Source organism: Armigeres subalbatus, chromosome 2 (genome assembly GCF_024139115.2).
Source record: "Armigeres subalbatus isolate Guangzhou_Male chromosome 2, GZ_Asu_2, whole genome shotgun sequence".
Taxonomy (NCBI): Eukaryota; Metazoa; Arthropoda; class Insecta; order Diptera; family Culicidae; genus Armigeres; species Armigeres subalbatus.
The window spans coordinates 10,759,905-10,780,581 of NC_085140.1; the positions used below are offsets into that span (position 1 = coordinate 10,759,905).

The 20,677-nt window shown below is 39.9% G+C and overlaps 1 protein-coding gene across 4 annotated transcripts in view; it reads right to left on the reverse strand.

Moving 5' to 3' along the window:
* LOC134217697 (protein ECT2) overlaps nt 1–20,677 on the reverse strand; it is a 205,612-nt gene that overhangs the window by 39,220 nt on the left and 145,715 nt on the right. For 3 of the 4 annotated variants that reach the window (XM_062696507.1, XM_062696506.1, XM_062696508.1), the window contains 4 exons: nt 10,506–10,641; nt 8,818–8,924; nt 8,489–8,738; nt 4,934–6,358 (listed from right to left, as the gene is read on the reverse strand). In XM_062696507.1, the coding sequence (XP_062552491.1) occupies nt 4,934–6,358; nt 8,489–8,738; nt 8,818–8,924; nt 10,506–10,641 (1,918 nt within the window). The remainder of the gene's footprint in view (nt 1–4,933; nt 6,359–8,488; nt 8,739–8,817; nt 8,925–10,505; nt 10,642–20,677) is intronic. The other variant, XM_062696509.1, reaches the window with a different exon arrangement.

The window sequence follows — 20,677 nt, forward strand, 5'->3', positions numbered from 1 at the left end:
TCCCTTCCAAAGGGTCGGAGTAGACTACTGTGGCCCATTCTACGTGTCGTACCCGCAACGTCGAGCACGGCCGATTAAGTGTTTCGTGGCCGTATATGTATGCCTAGTTACCAAAGCGGTACACTTAGAACTAGCAGCGGATCTGACCACACAGGCGTTCCTGGGAACTCTGCATCGTTTTTCGTCTCGTCGTGGGAAGCCATCGCTCATAATGTGTGATAATGCGACTAACTTCGTTGGCGCCAGGCGGAAACTGAATGAACTTGTGCAGCTATTCGCTAGCCAACAATTCAATGAGGAGGTACTACGGCAGACTGCCGAAGATAGAATCGAGTTCCAGTTCATACCAGCTCGTTCGCCCAACTTCGGTGGACTGTGGGAATCAGCGGTCAAATCGTTCAAGAACCTGTTCAAGCGAACAATTGGCACTCGCGCTTTGCAGTATGACAAGATGCAGACATTCTTGACAAAGGCAGAAGCGATCTTAAATTCGAGGCCGCTGACACCGATCAGCAATGATCCGGACGATTTCGAGGCCCTCACACCAGGACATTTCTTGATCCAGCGGCCTCTGATTGCTATTCCGGAGCCTGACCTTGCTGGCATTCCGGAGAATAGGCTTTCGGCTTGGGAAATGGAAACAAAATTTACCCAGCAATTGTGGAGAAAATGGTCCAAGCAATACCTGTCCAATCTCCACAATAGGACAAAATGGACACGACAAAGGAACAACATTGCAGTTGGCACCATGGTTGTTCTTAAAGAGGAAAATTTGCCACCGTTAAAGTGGCAACTGGCACGGGTGGTAGAAGTTCACCCAGGGTCCGACGGGAACATACGAGTTGTAACCGTTCGAACAAAAGACGGCAGTTACCAGCGAGCGATCTCTAAGATCTGTGTGCTGCCAATCAGAAACAATAATTCGTTATCCGATGGGGAGAACTAGGACTCCTCCAACGGCGGGGGCCTAGAAGCCCCCGCACACCCAGTAAGTTATGTATTTTTTCTTTTTTTCAAAAAGTGACCGTTTCATTTTCCTCCAGACATGCCTACCGGAGATTTGGCCTAGCCAATACTGCAGACAACTAACCAGAATCAGTTGTCTTGAGTCAAAAATTGCTCGAAAATGAAATGAGGTAATATGTGTCGTGTCCTTGGTGGTAGTTGCATGTGCATCCAGTCCCGTCTATTTAGTCCAGCAGTTCGGCTAGAACTATCGGCAGTATTTGGTCTTGTCCAGAACTCAAACTCCGAATCACATTTGGTATATCGAGGTACACTTCGATGGAAGCGAACGGAGACAGAAGTGCGCAATTCTGCCTCACTGAATTTATGCTGTTATCATCCGCCTATGCGGATCGTCTTGGCGCATGATAGCCATCGAATTTGATCAGAGCTTGGGGGCAAGCGAAAACTACCAGTTGCAGCGAGAGAGAGGGATCATCGGCGCCGCTTGAGCGTCCAACGAAGGCTTTAGAGCCTCCACTCAGACAAGTCGTTTTAATTTTCAGCATTATAGTTTTAAAAGCACCCTTTCATTCGATTCAGAGATCACCAACGTCATACATGGCACTGAATGCCATTTTGTCGAAGCCGTATTCGAAGCCAATAATGTCAAGTCAACCATCGCAAAGTCGTCCAACACCGTCCAGTCATCATCGTCTCAATCGTCATCTTCATGCGAAATCTGAATTCATCTATGTATCGTGAAACATCGAGTCATCCAAGGAAATGTCATCTAAGTTTACAGTCCACAAAGTCTTCAAAATTACATCAAAGTCGTCGTACTCATAGAAATCCGGTCATCGCATTCCAAGTTATTGTGGTCCATACCAAGAAGTCCTCATCATTCGTCGTGTGAAGCACCCCTTTTATTCGAATAATCGTCGACGAGACCTGAAAATGCATCATCAGTGTCAGCGTCCATCGAATGAGTCATCCAATCCATTGTTTACACTACACAGTCTACAACCAATCTCATGCCACCTGGCAGACAGCTTCTACTAACGGAACATCAGGCATATAAACTTGTCTGCCAGGTAAGTTGTTCCGATTTTACAGGAAATTCTACACGATACTACATTTGCCGTTCATTTTCATCGAGGTAAACAAACAACTACGTCGCCATCCGCATCACCAGCCGACGAACAGACTACAGGAAATATAGGCACCTAGTTCGAAGCAATGAATTCGCTGTCGTCGTCGTTGTATGAGGTCCATCTCCAGCTCCGGCACCCGTATCAGCAACAGTACATAGATAGTATATAGCGAAGCGTAGCTAATGATTTTAAAAACAAACGTTGGTTAGAGTAAGAACATTTGAAATTAGGGATTTCAAGGCGGCCGGTTATGGTTGCGCCAGTCTGAAGCAGACAGAAAATAAGTGACCAAACATGTTCCACACTATCTGTAAAACTAGTCTTCCTCTTTTCTCTGCAGCAAACTTTTGGTCTGTTTCATGTCGCACGGAAAGTGTCGTGTAGGTATGCATCCCTTGTGCTGCGATCGCTTCCCGATCGTTGATCAGCTGTTTATGCACATATGTAAAGTTTAGTTCAGAATAAACAACCGTCGCGAGAAGAACTAATTTATCTCGCCTCTCGTGTCGTCAATAAAAGAGTACGTTTTCTATGTTCGCGCAATAAAGTGTTTTTATGTTCAATACGTCGCGAGTTTTAAAAAATTGAAAGGTGTCCGAAAGAACCCGTCTAAGTGACGCGCGAACAACGTTCACTATATTACTAAAAATGTTTTAATTCAAGATTGCTCGACGAGATTACACGTTTTATAGAAAATGTGTTTCGCATAAGAAACAATGCTGAAAAATAATTTACCTTGTCATACTCTACCAAAATGAAATTTTATCATCAAATCGAGTGACAATAAAGAAGAACCAAATTATTCCTCCTACAAAGTCATAATCTCCACATTAAAATGTATACGATGCTTAAAAACAGCACTGACCCATCTTACCCCGTGACCCATTTTGCCCCGCCTAACCCTATTGCCTTTTTCTAAATGCCTTCTGATTTCAGGAGTTGTAGTCTTCTTCCGTAGGACCCAACGGCGTGAATTTCTAGATGTTTTTTTGAGAATTCGAATAATGCCATTGTTTTTAATCGGCCAGATTTAGAATAATGTTTATCGTATCTGTAACATGGAACGTGAAACTTTGTAACCAGGGTTTGCAGAAATCAATCTCAATAAATAACGAACAACGATAAAAAAATGTCAAAAACCTGTTTAAATCATAACAAGCCATGAAAACAAAACTATCGCACTTGTATATAAAAAAACTGATTCGGATAGGCGGCTTCCACCGATGAGGTTTGATAAAACGCTTTGTCCTCGCTCATTTTATGTTGGGGATCATATTTTTTCGCACAGCGGTGTAAAACAAGTTGAAATATATCATAAGAACCGGTGCCCCCCCGCAATTGGGGCTTATTAAAAGAAATTTATCATGGGTTGTAACAGCTACCGAAAAACGTCTCTCACGGTATGCTACTTATCGAGAGTGTATACAGAAATGATAAGTGAAAGATTTTCTCATTCTCCTTTGAATTCAAACCCTTCTTGTAACATCTGCTTTGCAATTGTGATGCATTGTACAAGTGTAGATCCACTTTTCTAAATTTCTTTATGCAACCAGGGTAGAATTTTCAGATTAGCATAAGCAAAATAAGTATAGAAAATCACAATTTGTGTACCCTTTCTCACGGAACCCATCCCGCGCGGTACCCGCCCACCTATGATCAATCTTAGGTATACGTCCAGAAAGAAGCAAAAAACAAATCCAAAATTGATCGAACAATAAAAAAGCTATACACTCTAACCTTCATCTACTAAGTGACTGAGTAAAATTGTATTGCCATCTCTTTTCTTCCCACGAAAATTTAACTCGATTTCCGTCAAAAGCAGGACAACTCATAGTTTTGAGTAGTCCTGCTTTTGACGGAAATTGAGTAAAATTTTCGTGGGAAAAAATAGAGAGCAATACAACTTTACTCAGTCATTGAGTAGGTGAAAGTTAGCGTGTAGCAATTTCACAGACAACGTAGGTTTTTTTGAGCACAGACAGAAGGTTAATAATACTTGTACTTGTTCTACTTGGTTAACGAGTCGAGGGCATGGTAATTTCAAATTTTCTCATATGATAACAAAATTTATTGAGTGAAACAGCGCTTTAAGGATAAAGTCGATGAAAATAAGTTAGAAATCAATAACGTTCATTCATACAAACTAATTAGCAGGTTTTGCAGTTCCAAACAGTTCTGTTTTCCCTTGATTGCTACGTGCTCTAATCTAACACGCAATGAAAATATAATTTTGGTTTTCGATTTTATAAACGGAGGAGTGGCAGGGTGAAGAAGCGTATGTTAGTGTAAACAGGATAGCTATTAGATAGAGTAACTACTGGAGGAACTATGCAGAGGATGGAAATGAGCTTTTGATATTCTAGGCATATAGAGAGATAGTTATTTAATGTGCAATGAAACTATGTGCGCGAGTATGTCATTCGACATCGGGTGTGTTATTCATTTTAATGATTTAATGATGAACGTATAGAATGAACAATGAGCATGTTGCAACTCATTCTGCATGGACTAATGCCATGCTCTCTGGTGGGACGGTTGCAATTCTATTGTGTCTGTGATAAAAGCATAAAGGGACGCCAGTTTGGTCAGGATAAATCAGGTCTAACCGCAATACTACACTCTATATGCAAAGAAACCAAGGACTTGAATGTGTTCGCACATCACTCATTCGGCACGAAAAACATTCGAATAGAGGTAATCAAACATCGGGTGCAAAACTTAGGTACAGAACATCACACATACACATATCTACGAAGTAATGCAGTTTTTATGCCTAAAAGTGGTAATTGTTTACAAGTGTACAGATATAAAACAAAATGAAATGAGATAGATACCGTTGTGGTTACAGGTGGTGCCGTTGTTATTGCTGCTGTGGAAGAATCCAAATCCAGATTGACCACTTCGCTCGCCGCGACAGTGCCATTCAAATCTTCATTAATCACTACTGGTAGTGTCTTGGCCAATTCTTCTTCCTTCGAATCTTCGGGAAGGTTTACAGATGTTAGCGGTTGAACATCCATAGGAACCAAGCTGCTGCCAGAAGCGCTGGCAATCATTGAGTGTCGGTAGAAATTATTCTTCTTTTTGGCTTTAGATGAGGATGAATTACTTGGATATGGAGGTGGAGCAATTGGTGTTTTGAAATCGACTTCAGCTTTGTCGGGGTTCTTAGAATGTTCTGGGGTGTTGACCATAGTTTTGTCAGTTTTGAATTTGCAAACTTTTTTCAGGCTGTCCAAATTTGCTGAGCTGATTAGACCTTTGTTTTTGATTGACTTCGGGGTTTCTTTTTTATTGCTTTTGGTAATCTTATCGCGGATGCTGCGTAGCTTCTCCTTAACTGGTTTTTTGATTGATTCATTGAAAGTAGTTTCGATTGACGCGATAGAGCTGATGGAAGAATTCGGGTCTACCGAATTTCTCCGAGAACGAAGCATTGACGCAATTGGAGTTTTGATTGCAGCAAAGCTCATGCTTCGCCGGAGACCTCTAGTAATGGATCCAGTACGAATCAGTTTCGGTTTCTTGGCCGAACCATAAATAACACTGGTCGCAAATGAGTCTGTGGAAATCAAGGAAATATCATCGAAACTATCTTCCTGTCGTCTACGTTTGAGAGCATCCTTATTGGCGATGATGTAGTCATCGATGTCGTCTTCATCGTCCTCATCTTCCTCAGTTATCTTTCGCAGAGATTCATCACTGACTCGGTTGACTTTCAAAATGGGTGAAATATTATTAGGATTGAGGAATTCATTCTCATCGCTACAAGTCAAAACAACGCCATCCATCTTTCCCGAGCCTTCCGGAGTCGAGCTTGACTGCAGTGTACCCGGATGCTCAACATTCTCGTCTATGAATCTAATTGGAGACACACTTAACTGATTCTGTTCCTCGCAATCCTTATTCAAATTGTTTTCATTCTCAGCCATACTCATGTGATCTACTCGGCTGCAAGCAACATCGCTGGTTTCACTTTCCTCTACTAGGGCTGGTAGGGGGCGCGATGTGCCAGCCGCCTGCTCCTGAACCCCGTCTTCCTCTGCCTGGCGCTCGTTAAGTCGCCTAATGAAAGATTCCTGCTTCTCGACCAATTTTCCCTCCATGCGGGGGGTATTTGTTTGCTGTTCGGTGTTGTTATCTGTTCCACCTGGCGATTCCGGTGACGCAGGGGACGACGAAGATGAGCGGTTCTTATCTTTCGGCGAGGCTGCGTTTGGCAAAGCGTCGGCGAAATGCTCCCCCGTATTAGACATGACCTGTGGAAGAGCGTGCGAATGGTGATACGATGGGCATGGAAGTGTGCTAGAGAGTATGTGTGCACGTGCCACGTGTTTTTAGACGACTGTGTGTGCCTGTGTGGAGATGAAAATGCTGTGCTATCTTTCCTTTGGCAGCATTCCGCTGTCTTGGAGATATGTGGAACAAGCGATACCCATCTTCCGGTGTTCAATGTTTGGAATGAATGCCGAGATTAGTGAATGTATCTATTGATTGGAAAATTGTCACCCATAGGAGATTGTTGTGATTAATTATAGCTCTGTTTCGGGTGGTGGTGCTGTATGGACAATGAGTTAAAGGCAGTTGATCTTTCGAAGCACTTTTTAAATGAGCATTATTTTAGTTAAGTGAACAAATTTAAAGCCTATTTAAAACCCACATTGGGAATTAAATTTGATATTTTTGTTAATGATATCTCCATGCGGTGTCACACAAATTATTACATCTGTATATAATCTCATTGCACTGTTACTTGAAAGTTTGTGAAGCCAAAAAGCGTTATCTGAAATAAAATTATAGAAGTCCATATCATGGAAATGTAAACCGTGACCGGTTTTATGACAATGCGTCAAAATATTACATATAAGATGCGAAGCGGAAGTGTCCAAATTAGGGATGTGATCCTATTATTTAATAAACGAAGAAGCCATTCGAGAAAAAATGGTCTATTTAAAAATCGCTCCATGCGAGTGTGGATTATTGCATAATTCCATAATTAATTGTAGAATATAACATTAAACGCGTTTTTAACAAAGGCACGTTTCTAAAGATCTCCAAAAATCTCATCGAAGAAAGATTCCAAAATGAATAAACTTATTTCGTATATTTTCTCATTTGACATTTATTCAGTTATCACCAACACCAGGGAGATGACTTATAAACCTGAGCCTTACATATTTAAGATAATTACAATTTCGATTCAATTTGTTGAATTCTTTAAATGTTTACATGAGCTAAAAATTATTAGTTACAAAATTAGTTGAATTGTGTATGAAAACAAAACAAACCACCCATTTAAAAATCTACCAATGATTCTATAGTTTTTGATATTCTGATAAATGACATTATAATTATATTTTGAATTGAAATTCTACTCCAGAATCATTTGTTAAGCATAATAGTCGATACCTTTATTCACCATGAACAATTCCTGAAATTTCGAGGAATGAAATGCTTTTTCAAACAATATCTTCCATGACAACTTATGACGAAACAATCATCTACCATTAACATCAGCGCCATATTTACACAGATCTCTCAGATAATATATAATTCATAGTGGAAAACCAATTCATCAATTCGTTATCCTTTAATTCCGGCAGATGGGCATCGCGGTGAGTAGTTTTAATTAACGCAACCCACCATCCTGAGACTCCCATGCACATGCACACAGCAGACATACACAGACACAAACTCTCCCACCTCTACTCCCATGCACAAGGTACGAGTGAATGCACCGATTATTAATTACAGTTTAAATAATTTGCTAACGTGTAGTGATAGATCAAAAGACCACCTCCTGAAGGGAGAAACAACGCTGTGCGCTGAATAGGCAATCAATTTTCTGATGCGTCGGAAAATTACACCACCCTGCAGCCACTGGATCGTCCTTTATCCATCATTTCCGACACAATAGAATTGATACACGCCATCACTCTGTTTTCACCCCATTATGTGTGCGAATATCGATCTGATCTTTATTGAAGCACATTTACATTACTTCGATAGCCATTATCTATTATTTGCATTTAATATCTTGTTGAATCCTTTTAATGATCCTTTCTTTCGTACACTATGCAATACTGATTTCCGATCAATCAAAAGCAGTAAAAATTCAATACGCCGATGCGTATCCAAAAATTCCCCACCTAATCGAAAAACCGTTTAAAATTCCTCCGTCAATAGATATAAAATTTCAAATTAAAGTGAAATTTAATGAGCCGACCGATCCGACCAGAAATGGTAAACATATTTCGGCTTCCCTTTATATGGCATCAAAAAACGCTGTATGTATCCATGCCTCAATATAATCCGATTGGGAAGAATTTATTACCCGACTTTACCCACTCCACCGGTTAACAATTACCAAGAGAATAACAGACACTCACCACATGTGAACACTCCGGGTCCTCCAGATCCGCTGGAATGCCTCCGTTCATCTTTAGCACATCGACCATGTGCTGGTGCTCTTCCGGTGGGAACCCGAAAAAGCAAATTTTCTGTCCCTCGAAAGCTTTCAGGCGGTGACTTTTAGTGAATTCTTCCATGTTGGCCGCAAAGTTCGGATCATGACGGTTTTGCCACGCTTGCACGACCCAACTCGGGCGGACCACTGCCAACCGGAAGGTTTTTGCATACCTAAGACGGCAAAAGGATTTGGGAGATATTGCGTAATAGATTTAAAAGACATATTGTGTTCATTCGGAGCAATACTTACTGGTACTTGTCGCCACCTGTTGTGTTACAAATGAGATGGGTAACCTTGGTGTTCATGTCTTTTCGGATGGATCCACCCATCGAATGAATGAGGTCTACGAGAAGAGTCTGAAATAATTAAGAATAAAAAGTGTACAATTGAATGACATTCTAAAATCAAATTTTAATGTGCTTGAATCGTAACTAACTGGGAGATCACAAACCAAATAAAGCCCGAACATTTCAACTTCAACACATTCGAATCATTTTATTCGGAAATCGCTGACATATCTTCCTTAATTGTATCAGCAAAACCTATCTGAATTCATGGGGCGTCACGGCAAGGATTCTGCTAAGGATTCAGGTCGACCTCTATTACCAAAATATGGCAATTTCGAGTGCCCGAGGTCATTCCCTTGCCTTCCTAAGGAAGAACGCTCGGAAATGATGTCACGTTCCATTCTGTCTTTCCCCCATGTGCTCTGTGCTGTGTAGTGTATATTTCCTTTCCGCAAATTACCGGTCTTTTCTTGCATTAAAAGGAAACTGCTCTTGGTTTGGTCGACCAAGTCTAGGCAGCTCGAACCACAGTTTTCTTCTACATTATATCGGCATCAAGAGAGGACAAACGAGAAAGACATTATCATCATCGTCATCACCGACCTCGTCGGTGCCGCTACTCTATCATCGGATCGGTTAGGGGCCACACACGTGATTGGAAGGAACAATTTTGGACCATAGGAAAACGGCCGCGACTTGGGGAAACCCACACGGAAGGGCATCGCTGGAGAAAACACTATAGCCACTATCCGGACTATGACCAAAATGTATGGTTTTCGTATAAATGTGCGTATTGCAAACTAAATACAATGTAGGCACTTATTTATCTTCATCACAATTTTTATTCTTATGTAAACAAAATGTCAGTCATACCTTCGAACCTTTTTCTTGGTGTGAAACTTTTGTTCATTTTAGAAATGGATATAAAAACTGAGCTTGAATCGTCTGCCCGCGATTGTTATAAATAACAAAACACATAACCTACGAGCTATATTACCACTAAGAACAAATAATAAATTATAAACAATGAAGAAATACATATGAATAAACAATGGGAATTAAAGATTAAATTCATATTCAATCTGCAAAAATGGCCATTATGTACTCAAATTTGACTTGTCTTTATATTCTTTCCCACCTCTGAATTAGCGCTAACCAGCTGGAAGCCACCTTCCGCGTTTTGACCACTTTCGATCCCACTGTGGACAATCAAGGCTCAAATTTCCCAACAGTATACTTTTGTCGATGGCTAGGTGGGGGCTGCCGGGGAAATACTTTCCCGGAAACAATAACGAATTGGTCAACATCAGTTCGTCTCTTGGCAGCAGTAAATGATTAGGATTCATTTTTCAATTTCCACTTCAAAGTGGAAATTGCCAAATTACGGTAATACGGCCTCTTCAAAATGAGATGTAGATTAAAGGCCAGCCCTCCTAATGGTTCACTATCATTAGGCGTTGTGTGTATGGCTTTTTGTCCTAATTCAAAAATATTCCATTTCAGTCGGTCTGACGGTGGATGGTTGTAAAATTGGAGAGAAGAGTTTCCCAGATTCGAAGCGACCGGAAGATAGGTGATAGTTTACATGAACGTAGGGGCTCCTAATTGGGTATGTGGTTTCTCCCCTGGGTAACTAATAAATTAACTTACCAGCTCGTCTTTCTTGCGAATCCCGGTGAAACATGTGACGACGCCCCGCATGCAATAGTTGAAAATTGGACGGTTGTTGTGTGGGATTCCATCGTCGCTTCGTGCAGCCTGCTGCAGAGCTGGTGGACCCAGTATTCTGGAATAAGATAGGTGAAATAATGTAAGTAAGGTAAGATGGCTTCATAGTCGTTTAATTTATTTAATTAGTTTCTTATTTCTTTGTTTTTTTATTACGAGGATCAAAATAAAGTTGAGGTAGACATGTAAAGATATTTCGCTAAAGAATGTAGTCTTGATCATCGATGCTAAAAAATATACCCTCATTTGAATATTGAAATACGGATGCATTATAAACTACTCATAGCGGTTACTAATGTCGGTCACCCACCCAACTAACCTTTATGGCAATCCTAAATGCCAAGATCAGAACTGAACGGGAAGCAAAAAGAACGAAATGGCATTTGTGGCTTCGGATAAAGTCAAAGCGAGTACAAAGTTTGCTTCCATGTATTTTTCCTTGTTCCACCGCACTATTTAATCCTAGTCGTTTTCTAAGCGGCATGTTGAAAAGGAAAAGCTGAATCGAGCAAACGAATTCTAGTGTTAATCTTTCAATAGAGACCAGACTTCTCGTTTGAATTTTGCTGACCCGTTTAACATCAACTTAACACGTGTCTTAGACTTGCAGATAAATAGGGCCGGTAATCCGATGATATTATAAAGAATTCCCTTCTTGTATTTCCTTTATAACTCTTAGATCGAGTTGAGGAATTTGGATTGTCAGGGTAATGATAAATGAGGTGATTATTTTTACTCGTACATTTTTGTAAACCCGAAGCAATCGAACGCTATAAGATCAAAATAAAAACGAATATTTGTTACAAGGTTTTCTCCAGCAAATGTGGTTAGTTTCCATGTGTGGTATTTTTGTTTTTTCGTATTTGCACATGTTTTTTTTGAGGCGTAAAATCACTGCGTGCATTGAGTTGAGCTTTTGTGGTATATCTGTTTACTATTCGCATCTTGAAGTTGATCACCAATTGTCAAATAAACAAACTGCGTAGTCTTTCTCCAGTTGAGACAAATTGAATTTATAAAATTTTCCTAGGTTTTGCGTTCCATGTTACAGAAACAAAAGATATCATTCTTCACCTGGCCAATATTTTGCAAATGATATCTACACGAGCAGTGTCCGATCATTAGGCCAGTAAAGGTGCAAAGATCTCTCTTATTGAGCTCTAAGAGCATTTGGTTATTTATATCAATGATAAATCTAAATGCTGAGTCAAAACAGCAATTTTTCTGTTTACCGATCTTCCATCTTTCGGGAAATCTACACTCATCTAGGCATCATTGCATAGCTAGCCTGAACATGTTCGGGTTCGCTATGATTGCTGCCTTGAGAGCGCTTTTCGTAACTCCAGAGCTGTTACAAAATAGTCGAATTCCAATCCGCGAAATCCGCGACTAGCAAATTGAAAACCGCGACTGTAAAAACAAATCCGCGACAAACTAAAATATAATTTCTTACTTATAATTACACTTTTATAATTTTAAAAATTTTCAATATTTTTGCTTCTAATCTATTGGCATATTCATCAATAGAAAACAAAATGAAAGAACATTTACTTATTTATGTAATATATAAAACTGCATAGTTAACGCTTTAACTATATCATGAGCCACAGAAAATATATGTGCAGCGTTGAACTATGTCCGAAAGTAATTCAATTTTTAATGTTTCCGGGAAACCCCCCATTTGAATCGATGTTGTATCATTGCATTTATTTATAAGTAGGTTTTGCAGATGGCAGTCTGTTGTCATACATAGGGCTACTATATAGTATTCTTCTTATCTCTACGATCGTTTCACATGGGCTTGAACGCATCAATACCCTGTCAGGCTATTTATTGATCAGTCATTGCATTGTGTACTTCCATCAATCCGCCAGTTAGGAAATAATATAAGACCATTTTAAAAAAAACAAGCGATTCTCTACAGAACTCTGCAGTGGTCCGAGCAAAGCCTGACGAATCTGATTTTAAAGCACTCAGGCGAAATGAAACCAGAGGTGGACAGAAACAGTCCTAAGGCCTGCGAATTTTTAAGAACTTGGATAATATTCACGATTTGAAAAATGATGTCATTATCACTACGTCAGAAATAATAAATGGGTATTGCTAAGCTTATACAACACGGCAGACTCGACACGTTGTTCATTTGCCGGAAGAGCGTCAAGCGAAGATAACATGCACTAGACATCCCAGAAGAGGCCGTAGTCTTCATGGTAGGCCGCGTACACGATGGCGTTTTGTCATCTATAGTGGGCATTACAACGTCGTATGTGCTATCCATCGTATGATTCGTTTGGAGTCTCAAGGCTCAAGTTCAGTCAGACAGTTTACCGCAACTGAGTAATCACGAACGAACTCTCAATGGATATAAGAACAGCGAGGAATTTTGAAGCGAAAGTTATGGAACAAAAACTAGCCTACCAAAAAGTTATTGGAATGCATAATAGAACAAAGGATGAATACTGAATGGTTTGAATGAGATGCCTGCAATAGTAGGAGTCATTGAGCATGGTACAAAAGGTGTCAGGCCATTAGGCCGAAGGTCATTAGGCCGAACGGTCATTAGGCCGAATGGCCATTAGGCCGAATTAGCAAAAAGAAGTGAGAAAAAAATCCTTTCTGCATCTTACCCCTTCTTCCTTTTCCCTTCTTCCTTCTTTCTTCTGTTTTCTTCCTTCTTTCTCCCGTCTCCCTTCCTTCTTCTTTTTCTTTCTGCTGTTTTCTTTCTTCTTTCTCCCGTCTCCCTTCTTTCTTCTTCCTTCCTTCCTCCTTCTTCCTTCTTTCTTCTTCCTACTTCTTTCTTTCTTCTCCCTTCTTCCATCTTCCTTCTTTCTTCTTCCTTCTTCCTCCTTCTTCCTTCTTCTTTCTTCCTTCTTCCTTCTTCCTTCTTATTTTTCCTTCTTCCTTCTTCTTTCTTCTTTCTTCCTTTTTCCTTCTTCCTTCTTCCTTCTTCCTTTTTCCTTTTTCCTATTTCCTATTTCCTTCTTCCTTCTTATTTCTTTCTTCTTCCTTCTTTCTTCCTTTTTCCTTCTTTCTTCTTCCTTCTTCCTTTTTCCTTTTTCATTTTTCATTTTTCCTTCTTCCTTCTTTCTTCTTCCCTCTTCCTACTTTCTTCTTTCTTCCTTCTTCTTTCTTCCTTCTTTCTTCTGTTTTCTTCCTACTTTCTTCTGTTTTCTTCCTTCTTTCTTACGTCTCACTTCTTTCTTCCTTCTTCCTTTTTTCTTCTTCCTTCCTTCTTCTTTTTCTTTCTTCTGTTTTCTTCCTTCTTTCTCTCGTCTCCCTTCCTTCTTCTTTTTCTTTCTGCTGTTTTCTTCCTTCTTTCTCCTGTCTCCCTTCCTCCTTCTTCCTTCTTCTTTCTTCCTTCTACCTTCTTCCTTTCTTCCTGCTTTTTCCTTTTTCCTTCTTCCTTTCTACCTCTTCCTTATTGTGCATTACTCACTTCTCACTCCCCAGTTCGCATTCGGCCTAATGACCGTTCGGCCTAATGACCATTCAGCCTAATGACCATTCGGCCTAATGACCATTCGGCCTAATGACCATTCGGCCTAATGTCCTTCGGCCTAATGACCCAGCATCGTACAAAACTAGACGCAACTGATGGTCGGGAAATTGAAAAAAAACCTCTCGTTCAACCGACGATATTAGGATTTCTGAATATCACCCCAACCATTGAAAGGCAGTCTGATCCTTTCGCACAAAAAGAAAGGTCGAACAATCCACAAGGATTTTCTGTGTGGCAGCTAATATTGGCGAGAATGGTCAAAATGTATGTAGCATTCCCAACCTAGACCTCAATCCTTCAGCTTCAGCAGCAAGTTGACATACCACCGGAGAACAGCGTGCATAGAAAAGATTACTGCGAGACACTCGAGGATGCAGATGAACCATATTTGCACCACCCTTAGAAAAAAAAGTCATACAAAGCGGCAGAAACTCCAAGATTCCAGTCCTCAGGGAGAAGCCGTAACCGCCGGACCCTATCATCGCAATTTTTGTCTATTTTATTAGTGTTTTCGTGTTTTTTTTACCAAATTTTATTCTTACAATCATTTCAATGTGGTAATTTTAATTCAAATAACTGGCGAATCCCTTGGTTTACTCGCAAGACGGTCCTTCTGGTCCGGCCTTCCTCTTAATTAAAATGGTTAAATCCTTTTAATTCCTTTCCTGGCGTTGAACCTAAAATTATAAATTTCAAAACACCTAAATAAAGACAGCTTCGATCAGCTATCAGTTCCGTCCCGACAGTTGCAGGTGTGAATATTACTGAGTTTGATCCGACTTTATCGTCGACCCTCTATGCTGCGCAAGTAATCATAATTGTAGTTCCGCAATTAGCGGCACAAAAGTTCTAAGCAATAAAATAAATAGCCCTCGGTATTTCGATAATCCAGAAATGCAATATGATCGATCTGACAATTTGACAGATATTCTATGTGTGCTGTTAAACCAACATCCATACGACTATTGAAAGATTATTCAAATACTATGTGTTTGGATCTCGACGGGTTGCCTATTTTGCAAACGCCCAAATAAATGACATGTTGAATTAATCCTAAAATTAAATTGAGAGAAATCGCGATTTTTGCGAGAGTGTAATTATTAATTCGCGATTTTCGCGACAATATTTGACGAAACCGCGATTTTCGCGACTGGAAGGGTAAATCCGCGACAAATCCGCGAAAATCGCGAAATCCGCGACTGTTGTAACAGCCCTGTAACTCCATCTTTGTTCGAGCTTTGTTCGTTACCAGGGATTTGGCCACCGCGAGTAACTCTTCGTTCGTCACCGGAGCCACCATTTCGGCCGCACCCATATTACCTTGCGGTGCAGGATGCCAGAGACTTGTGGTTCGGGACGGGAAGAGTACCTCTATAATCCTCGCCAATCTATCCGGGGACCGTTCGGGGGGTGAAGAGCTCCCTTTGGTCTTGGCCATCACTATCCTGTAGGCGTCGAAACACGCTCTCTTACTGCTCTTGATGGCCTTGTTAAAGGCCAGTTTCGCAGCTCGAAACACTTCACGGTGGTCCGCTCTTTCATCCTCGGTGCGGGCACGTTGCATCCTTCGTCTAGCCTTGAGGCAGGTTGATCGAAGGGCCGCAATCTCGGGACTCCACCAGTATATCGGGCGTCTGCCATTTCTCGACAGGGCTTTCCTCGGCATGGTGGCGTCACACGCGCTTGATAGGACAGATACCAACGCATCCCAGCTTAGACCTTCAGTGTTGGCTTCCAGTCCCAGGGCCGCGGTGAAATCTTCGCAGTGGCGTCGCGTAACCTCACTTTTTACCTGTGCACTGATACAAAAAATGAAAATTTGGATATTTCTACAGCCCAAATGGAAAATAAAATTATCAGAGTCGTTTAAACTAATCGAAATCTAGTTATTCTATACATTTTCGCACGAAAATTCCCTAAATTTAAGTCCAGTGCACAGGTAGATTGAGGTTTGGGAAACGCCACTGATTCTTCACTGGCGAAGTGATTAATTCTCCACCCACGGACCTGACAGGGATCCTCGGACCTCGGATGTTGCACGCCATAGTTGATCTTAAAGCGAATTGCTAGATGATCACTATGGGTGTAACCCTCGTCCACCCTCCAGTCCAAGTCTGGTGCCAGACCAGGACTAACAAACGTTACGTCAATCCATGACTCGATCCCGTTCCTTCTGAACGTGCTAGCGGAACCATCATTGACTAGCACTGCGTCGAGCTTCGCTAGCGCCTCTAGTAACGCTTGACCCCTTCGATTGGTGCAGCGGCTGCCCCATTCTACTGACCAAGCGTTAAAATCTCCTGCTATGACGACCGGCTTGCGACCCACTAGGTCAGACGATAGGCTATCTATCATCTGGTTGAACTGTTCTGATGACCACCTTGGTGGGGCATAGCAGCTACAATAGAACACACTTTTGATCTTAGCTATCGCGACACCCTCAGCAGAGGAATATACTATCTCTTGGATCGGGTACCGCCCCGTCGTGCAAATAGCCGCCATCCTAGACCCGGCCGGCATCCAATTGCCGTTATCGACAGGGACGTTGTACGGGTCGAAGAGGAGGGCGACATCGGTCCTCGACTCCGAGACCGACTGCCACAGCAGCTGCTGGGCAGTTGCACAATAGTTAAGATTCCTTCCATCCTTCAAACCTCTAATTTCTGCTTATCTGATGTTTGACACACTTTGAATAAACTTACGATTTATAGCATTTGTATTCATTTGTAGCTGTCGGAGACGCATATCAGTCAAAATAAACAGATAAATAGCATTGATTACCATTGAGGACATGAGTTATCTATAATTTTGGCATCGGTATATAAGCTTTTTCGACAATAATTTGTTGATTTTCAGTATTTAATTCGTCTCTTATCCAAAACTGAACATCATTTTGTGTATGTTGTGGAACAATAGTTACCTTTTCTAATAAATTATAAACACACACATGGAGCTCATGTTCTCAATTGGGATAAATCCGACACCTGCCTTCGAATCATAAAATATCTCTATTTTGTTAGACTTATCATTCGCATAATGTAAGTATTGAAGAAATTAGAGATTAATCACATAGCAATATTATCATTGGGCGTGACATTGGGTCAACAGAGTAGCATTGAGTCATCAAGGTAGGAGTAGGATAACGGAAGCGTACAAAAAGGAGCCGTATATTTTAGTTTTCCTTGTTTTTTTTTTTTAGATATATTAAATTCTTTCTCAAGAGTTGTTCTTTTGTGATCCATTTTCACACTTTTTGATATGTAGCTTGTTACCCACGAAACTTATTATTTTCCTTTTCTTACGTGGTGCAGCACTTATGTAAATCGTTGTTCAGAACAAATTTTGAAAATAATTTATGCTTTAATGTATATCAATATTTCCATGAGTTAGTAAATTTATCACAAACATACATCGCAGGGCTGGTAGCGACCGAAGCCACTCAAAATAGTGACTTTAGTGACCGAAGCTGACAAAAAAAGGGACCAAATAGTGACTTTCAGTTGCAGAAAAAGTGACCAAATAGTGACTTCCAATTTCAATTGCAAGTTCGATGAGACGAAATCAAGCGATTTTGGGTCGAAGGAGAATATTTTTTTCGTAATTTGTGGCGGGAAACATCTTTCACTCACCACTCTTTTCTCTTTAAACGAACTCAGAAGAGAAACGAAAATCGTACTCGGTAACTTTTATCTTTTCAGTGACTATGTAAAATTGTATTGCCCTCTCTTTTAACCTCACGAAAATTTTACTCATTATCAGTAAAAAGCAGGACAACTCAAAATATGAGTAGTCTGCAAGCAAATCCAATTTTTACGCCACTGGCAGTGAGCGAAATATGGTTATCACTCTTAACACCTGTTTCACTTTCCTGAAAATTATTTCTCGGAGAAAATCTGCATGAATGAGCATTCTCTTCTCGTGAGAATGAGTGAAAATTACGATCATTGGATTAGCTACTTAAGAAAGATGCAGAGAACTCTTTGATTTGTCATAAATGCCACGGATGTTTTTGGTGCGACAGGAACAACCGTAGGATCGTTTTGGTAGAAAACGGTACAAAAATTATAAAGATTCATATAGGGGAAGAGGCCCCAAAACGCCCCCCCGAGGCAAAACGCCTTTTGTGGTTTCCTATATTTACCGTCATTAAGATGGCCGTAAAAAACTAGATCTAAAATTATGTATGTTAGGCGAAAAAGTTTCTAAAATAGTGTATGGGAAAGTCGGAAAACCGAAAATTTACATTTTGAAGAAACATCTACATTTTCGAGGCAAAAAAACTAGTGGCTCTAACCTACAATGTATTGCGTCTCCACGCACTATCCATACCAGAATGCTGATTCTGCGACGTGGGTACTTTGTCTCTAGGAGCTGCCAGCCAAAAGGCGTTTTGCCTCATGAGTTTTCCGGCAACAGAATATCACCATTTTTTGAAATGTGAGTATTATCAATATGATTGAGATTTTGACAATTTTAAATGGCATCAACTAGCTATCTTGTTTAACTGTTGCATAATGTGAAATACCCATGAATAGCGTTACAAAAGACAGTAAAGCAGTGTTTGCTTAGCTAGGCATATTGCCCCCTTCCCTACAATGAGCCTGGATTGAACGCTCGACCCTAATGAGGACCATGCTCTCTGATTTTTAAATATTTTAATCCAAAATACGTAGGTTTTCCGACTTTCTGTGCGTATTCATGAACGATTTTTGCTATAGAATTCGACAGCGCATGAATCTTCAAAATTGCGACAAGAACACCATTCTATGATATCTACTCAATAAATATTTGTTTAGAGCAAACCCTTCATTACATTTGTCAAAATCTGCAGAAAAATAGCCGCTTGAGAACAAATCATATTTTCTTGAATTATTAGACTTATATGGATGCCTAATGAGGGATAAAGTCTCCTCAAATTAAGCCAATAACTCAAGATCCAAATATCCTGAAATTGTGGTGGAATTATGGCATTTTTTCAGTGAAGATCATTTAATATTTATGGATTTGGCTGTGAAAAATGATAGCATTTGGCCATTACTGGAAGAAGTTGTTCTAATTTTGTGTACACCAAAAATTATCTTCAGGTGGAACAAAACACAATCAATAATAGAGTAAATAGTTGTAAATTAAAATTAACTTGCCACATAACGATCATTTATCTAGAGGATCTATTATTAAAATATGTATATCAATACTACTCCCCATGATCGCATATTTGTAACAAATGCATATGTTGGTTGATTTTGTAAATCGTTTGTCAATCCGCCTAATCATTTCCAGCTTACCACAGATAAGCAAGAAAGTAAATCCTATTTAACTGTTGTGGGATTAGATTAATGAATCTAAGCTAAGATTGAGCTTGAACGATTCAGAAAATAACACTCGCACTAAGATGAACAAAATGCGAGTGTTACAAATATGCGATTATGGCCAGTTTAGTTCTTGATAAAACAGGGAGAATCAAGTCTCCCGAATCAAGTCGCCTCTTCCCCTATAAAGTTTGAGAAAAACTCTAAATCGGCAGGTCTCCTGCTTGCATGACTGTATACCAATTTATAAATTGTGACGTAAAACACCTTCAATCAGTTACTGGTGAAATGCCAATAAGAGCAGCGATTTAAGTAGCTCGCGAAGATTCAGTGCGATCATTTTCCAAGATCCGTAATTATTTCCGCCATGAATAAAGCATCATCCGATGGATACATAAAGTTTTATCAAAAAAAATTGTTCAATAGTTTCAAAATAGTTGAAAATAGTGACTTTTGCAAGAAAAGTGACTTTAGTGACTTGAGGTCGAAAAAAGAGACTTTTTAGTGACTAGTCCGAAAAAAGTAACCAAGTCACTAAAAAGTGACCCGCTACCAGGCCTGAGACATCGATATATGTTTCATCCAAATCTAAAAGAAATATAAAAAATATAAACCATCGTTTAAGAGTTACCCCTAAACTTAAATTTCAAGCATACATATCTAACAGATTGTCATTATACATTTCTAATTATGTAGTAACATCATTTGAAATTGTTTTGATGTTTGATCTCATCTTGATTTAGGTTTTCACCCTCATAGGATATCAAGACTCAAGAATAGACTATTCCCCTTTTTAACGGATATTAGTGTAGGCGGTGCTTTCAAATAATAAATGTTAAAATCCAGAGTCAAAACAGGGTTTTTATTACTGTCCGACGTCTCGGCAATCGTATTTTGCCTTCTTCAATGGAAGATTACCGAAATGTCGGACAATAGTAAAAATCCTGTTTTGATTCTGTAATTAATACTGTATGCCAAGAAAAACTCCACAATATCGAAATTGCAGACGACTCATCATCAAGTAGATGTTTTAGTCAGAAATTGTGCTAACAGGGGCTGTAGCTAAATAGTAGCTAGCTAACTTGTTTCAGAAAAAAAAAACAAAAACCAGACAACAAAAGAGGCCTGGGATATCGTTCTATTATTATCAACTACAACAAACTGTCATTAACCATAATTTAGTGTTACATTCACTGAGTCTTCATAAAACTAAAACTAAATGAACAAAACGGCTGAGTAATATAGGTTGAGCCGAGAATTTCGGAAAGAATCTTATCCCTATACTT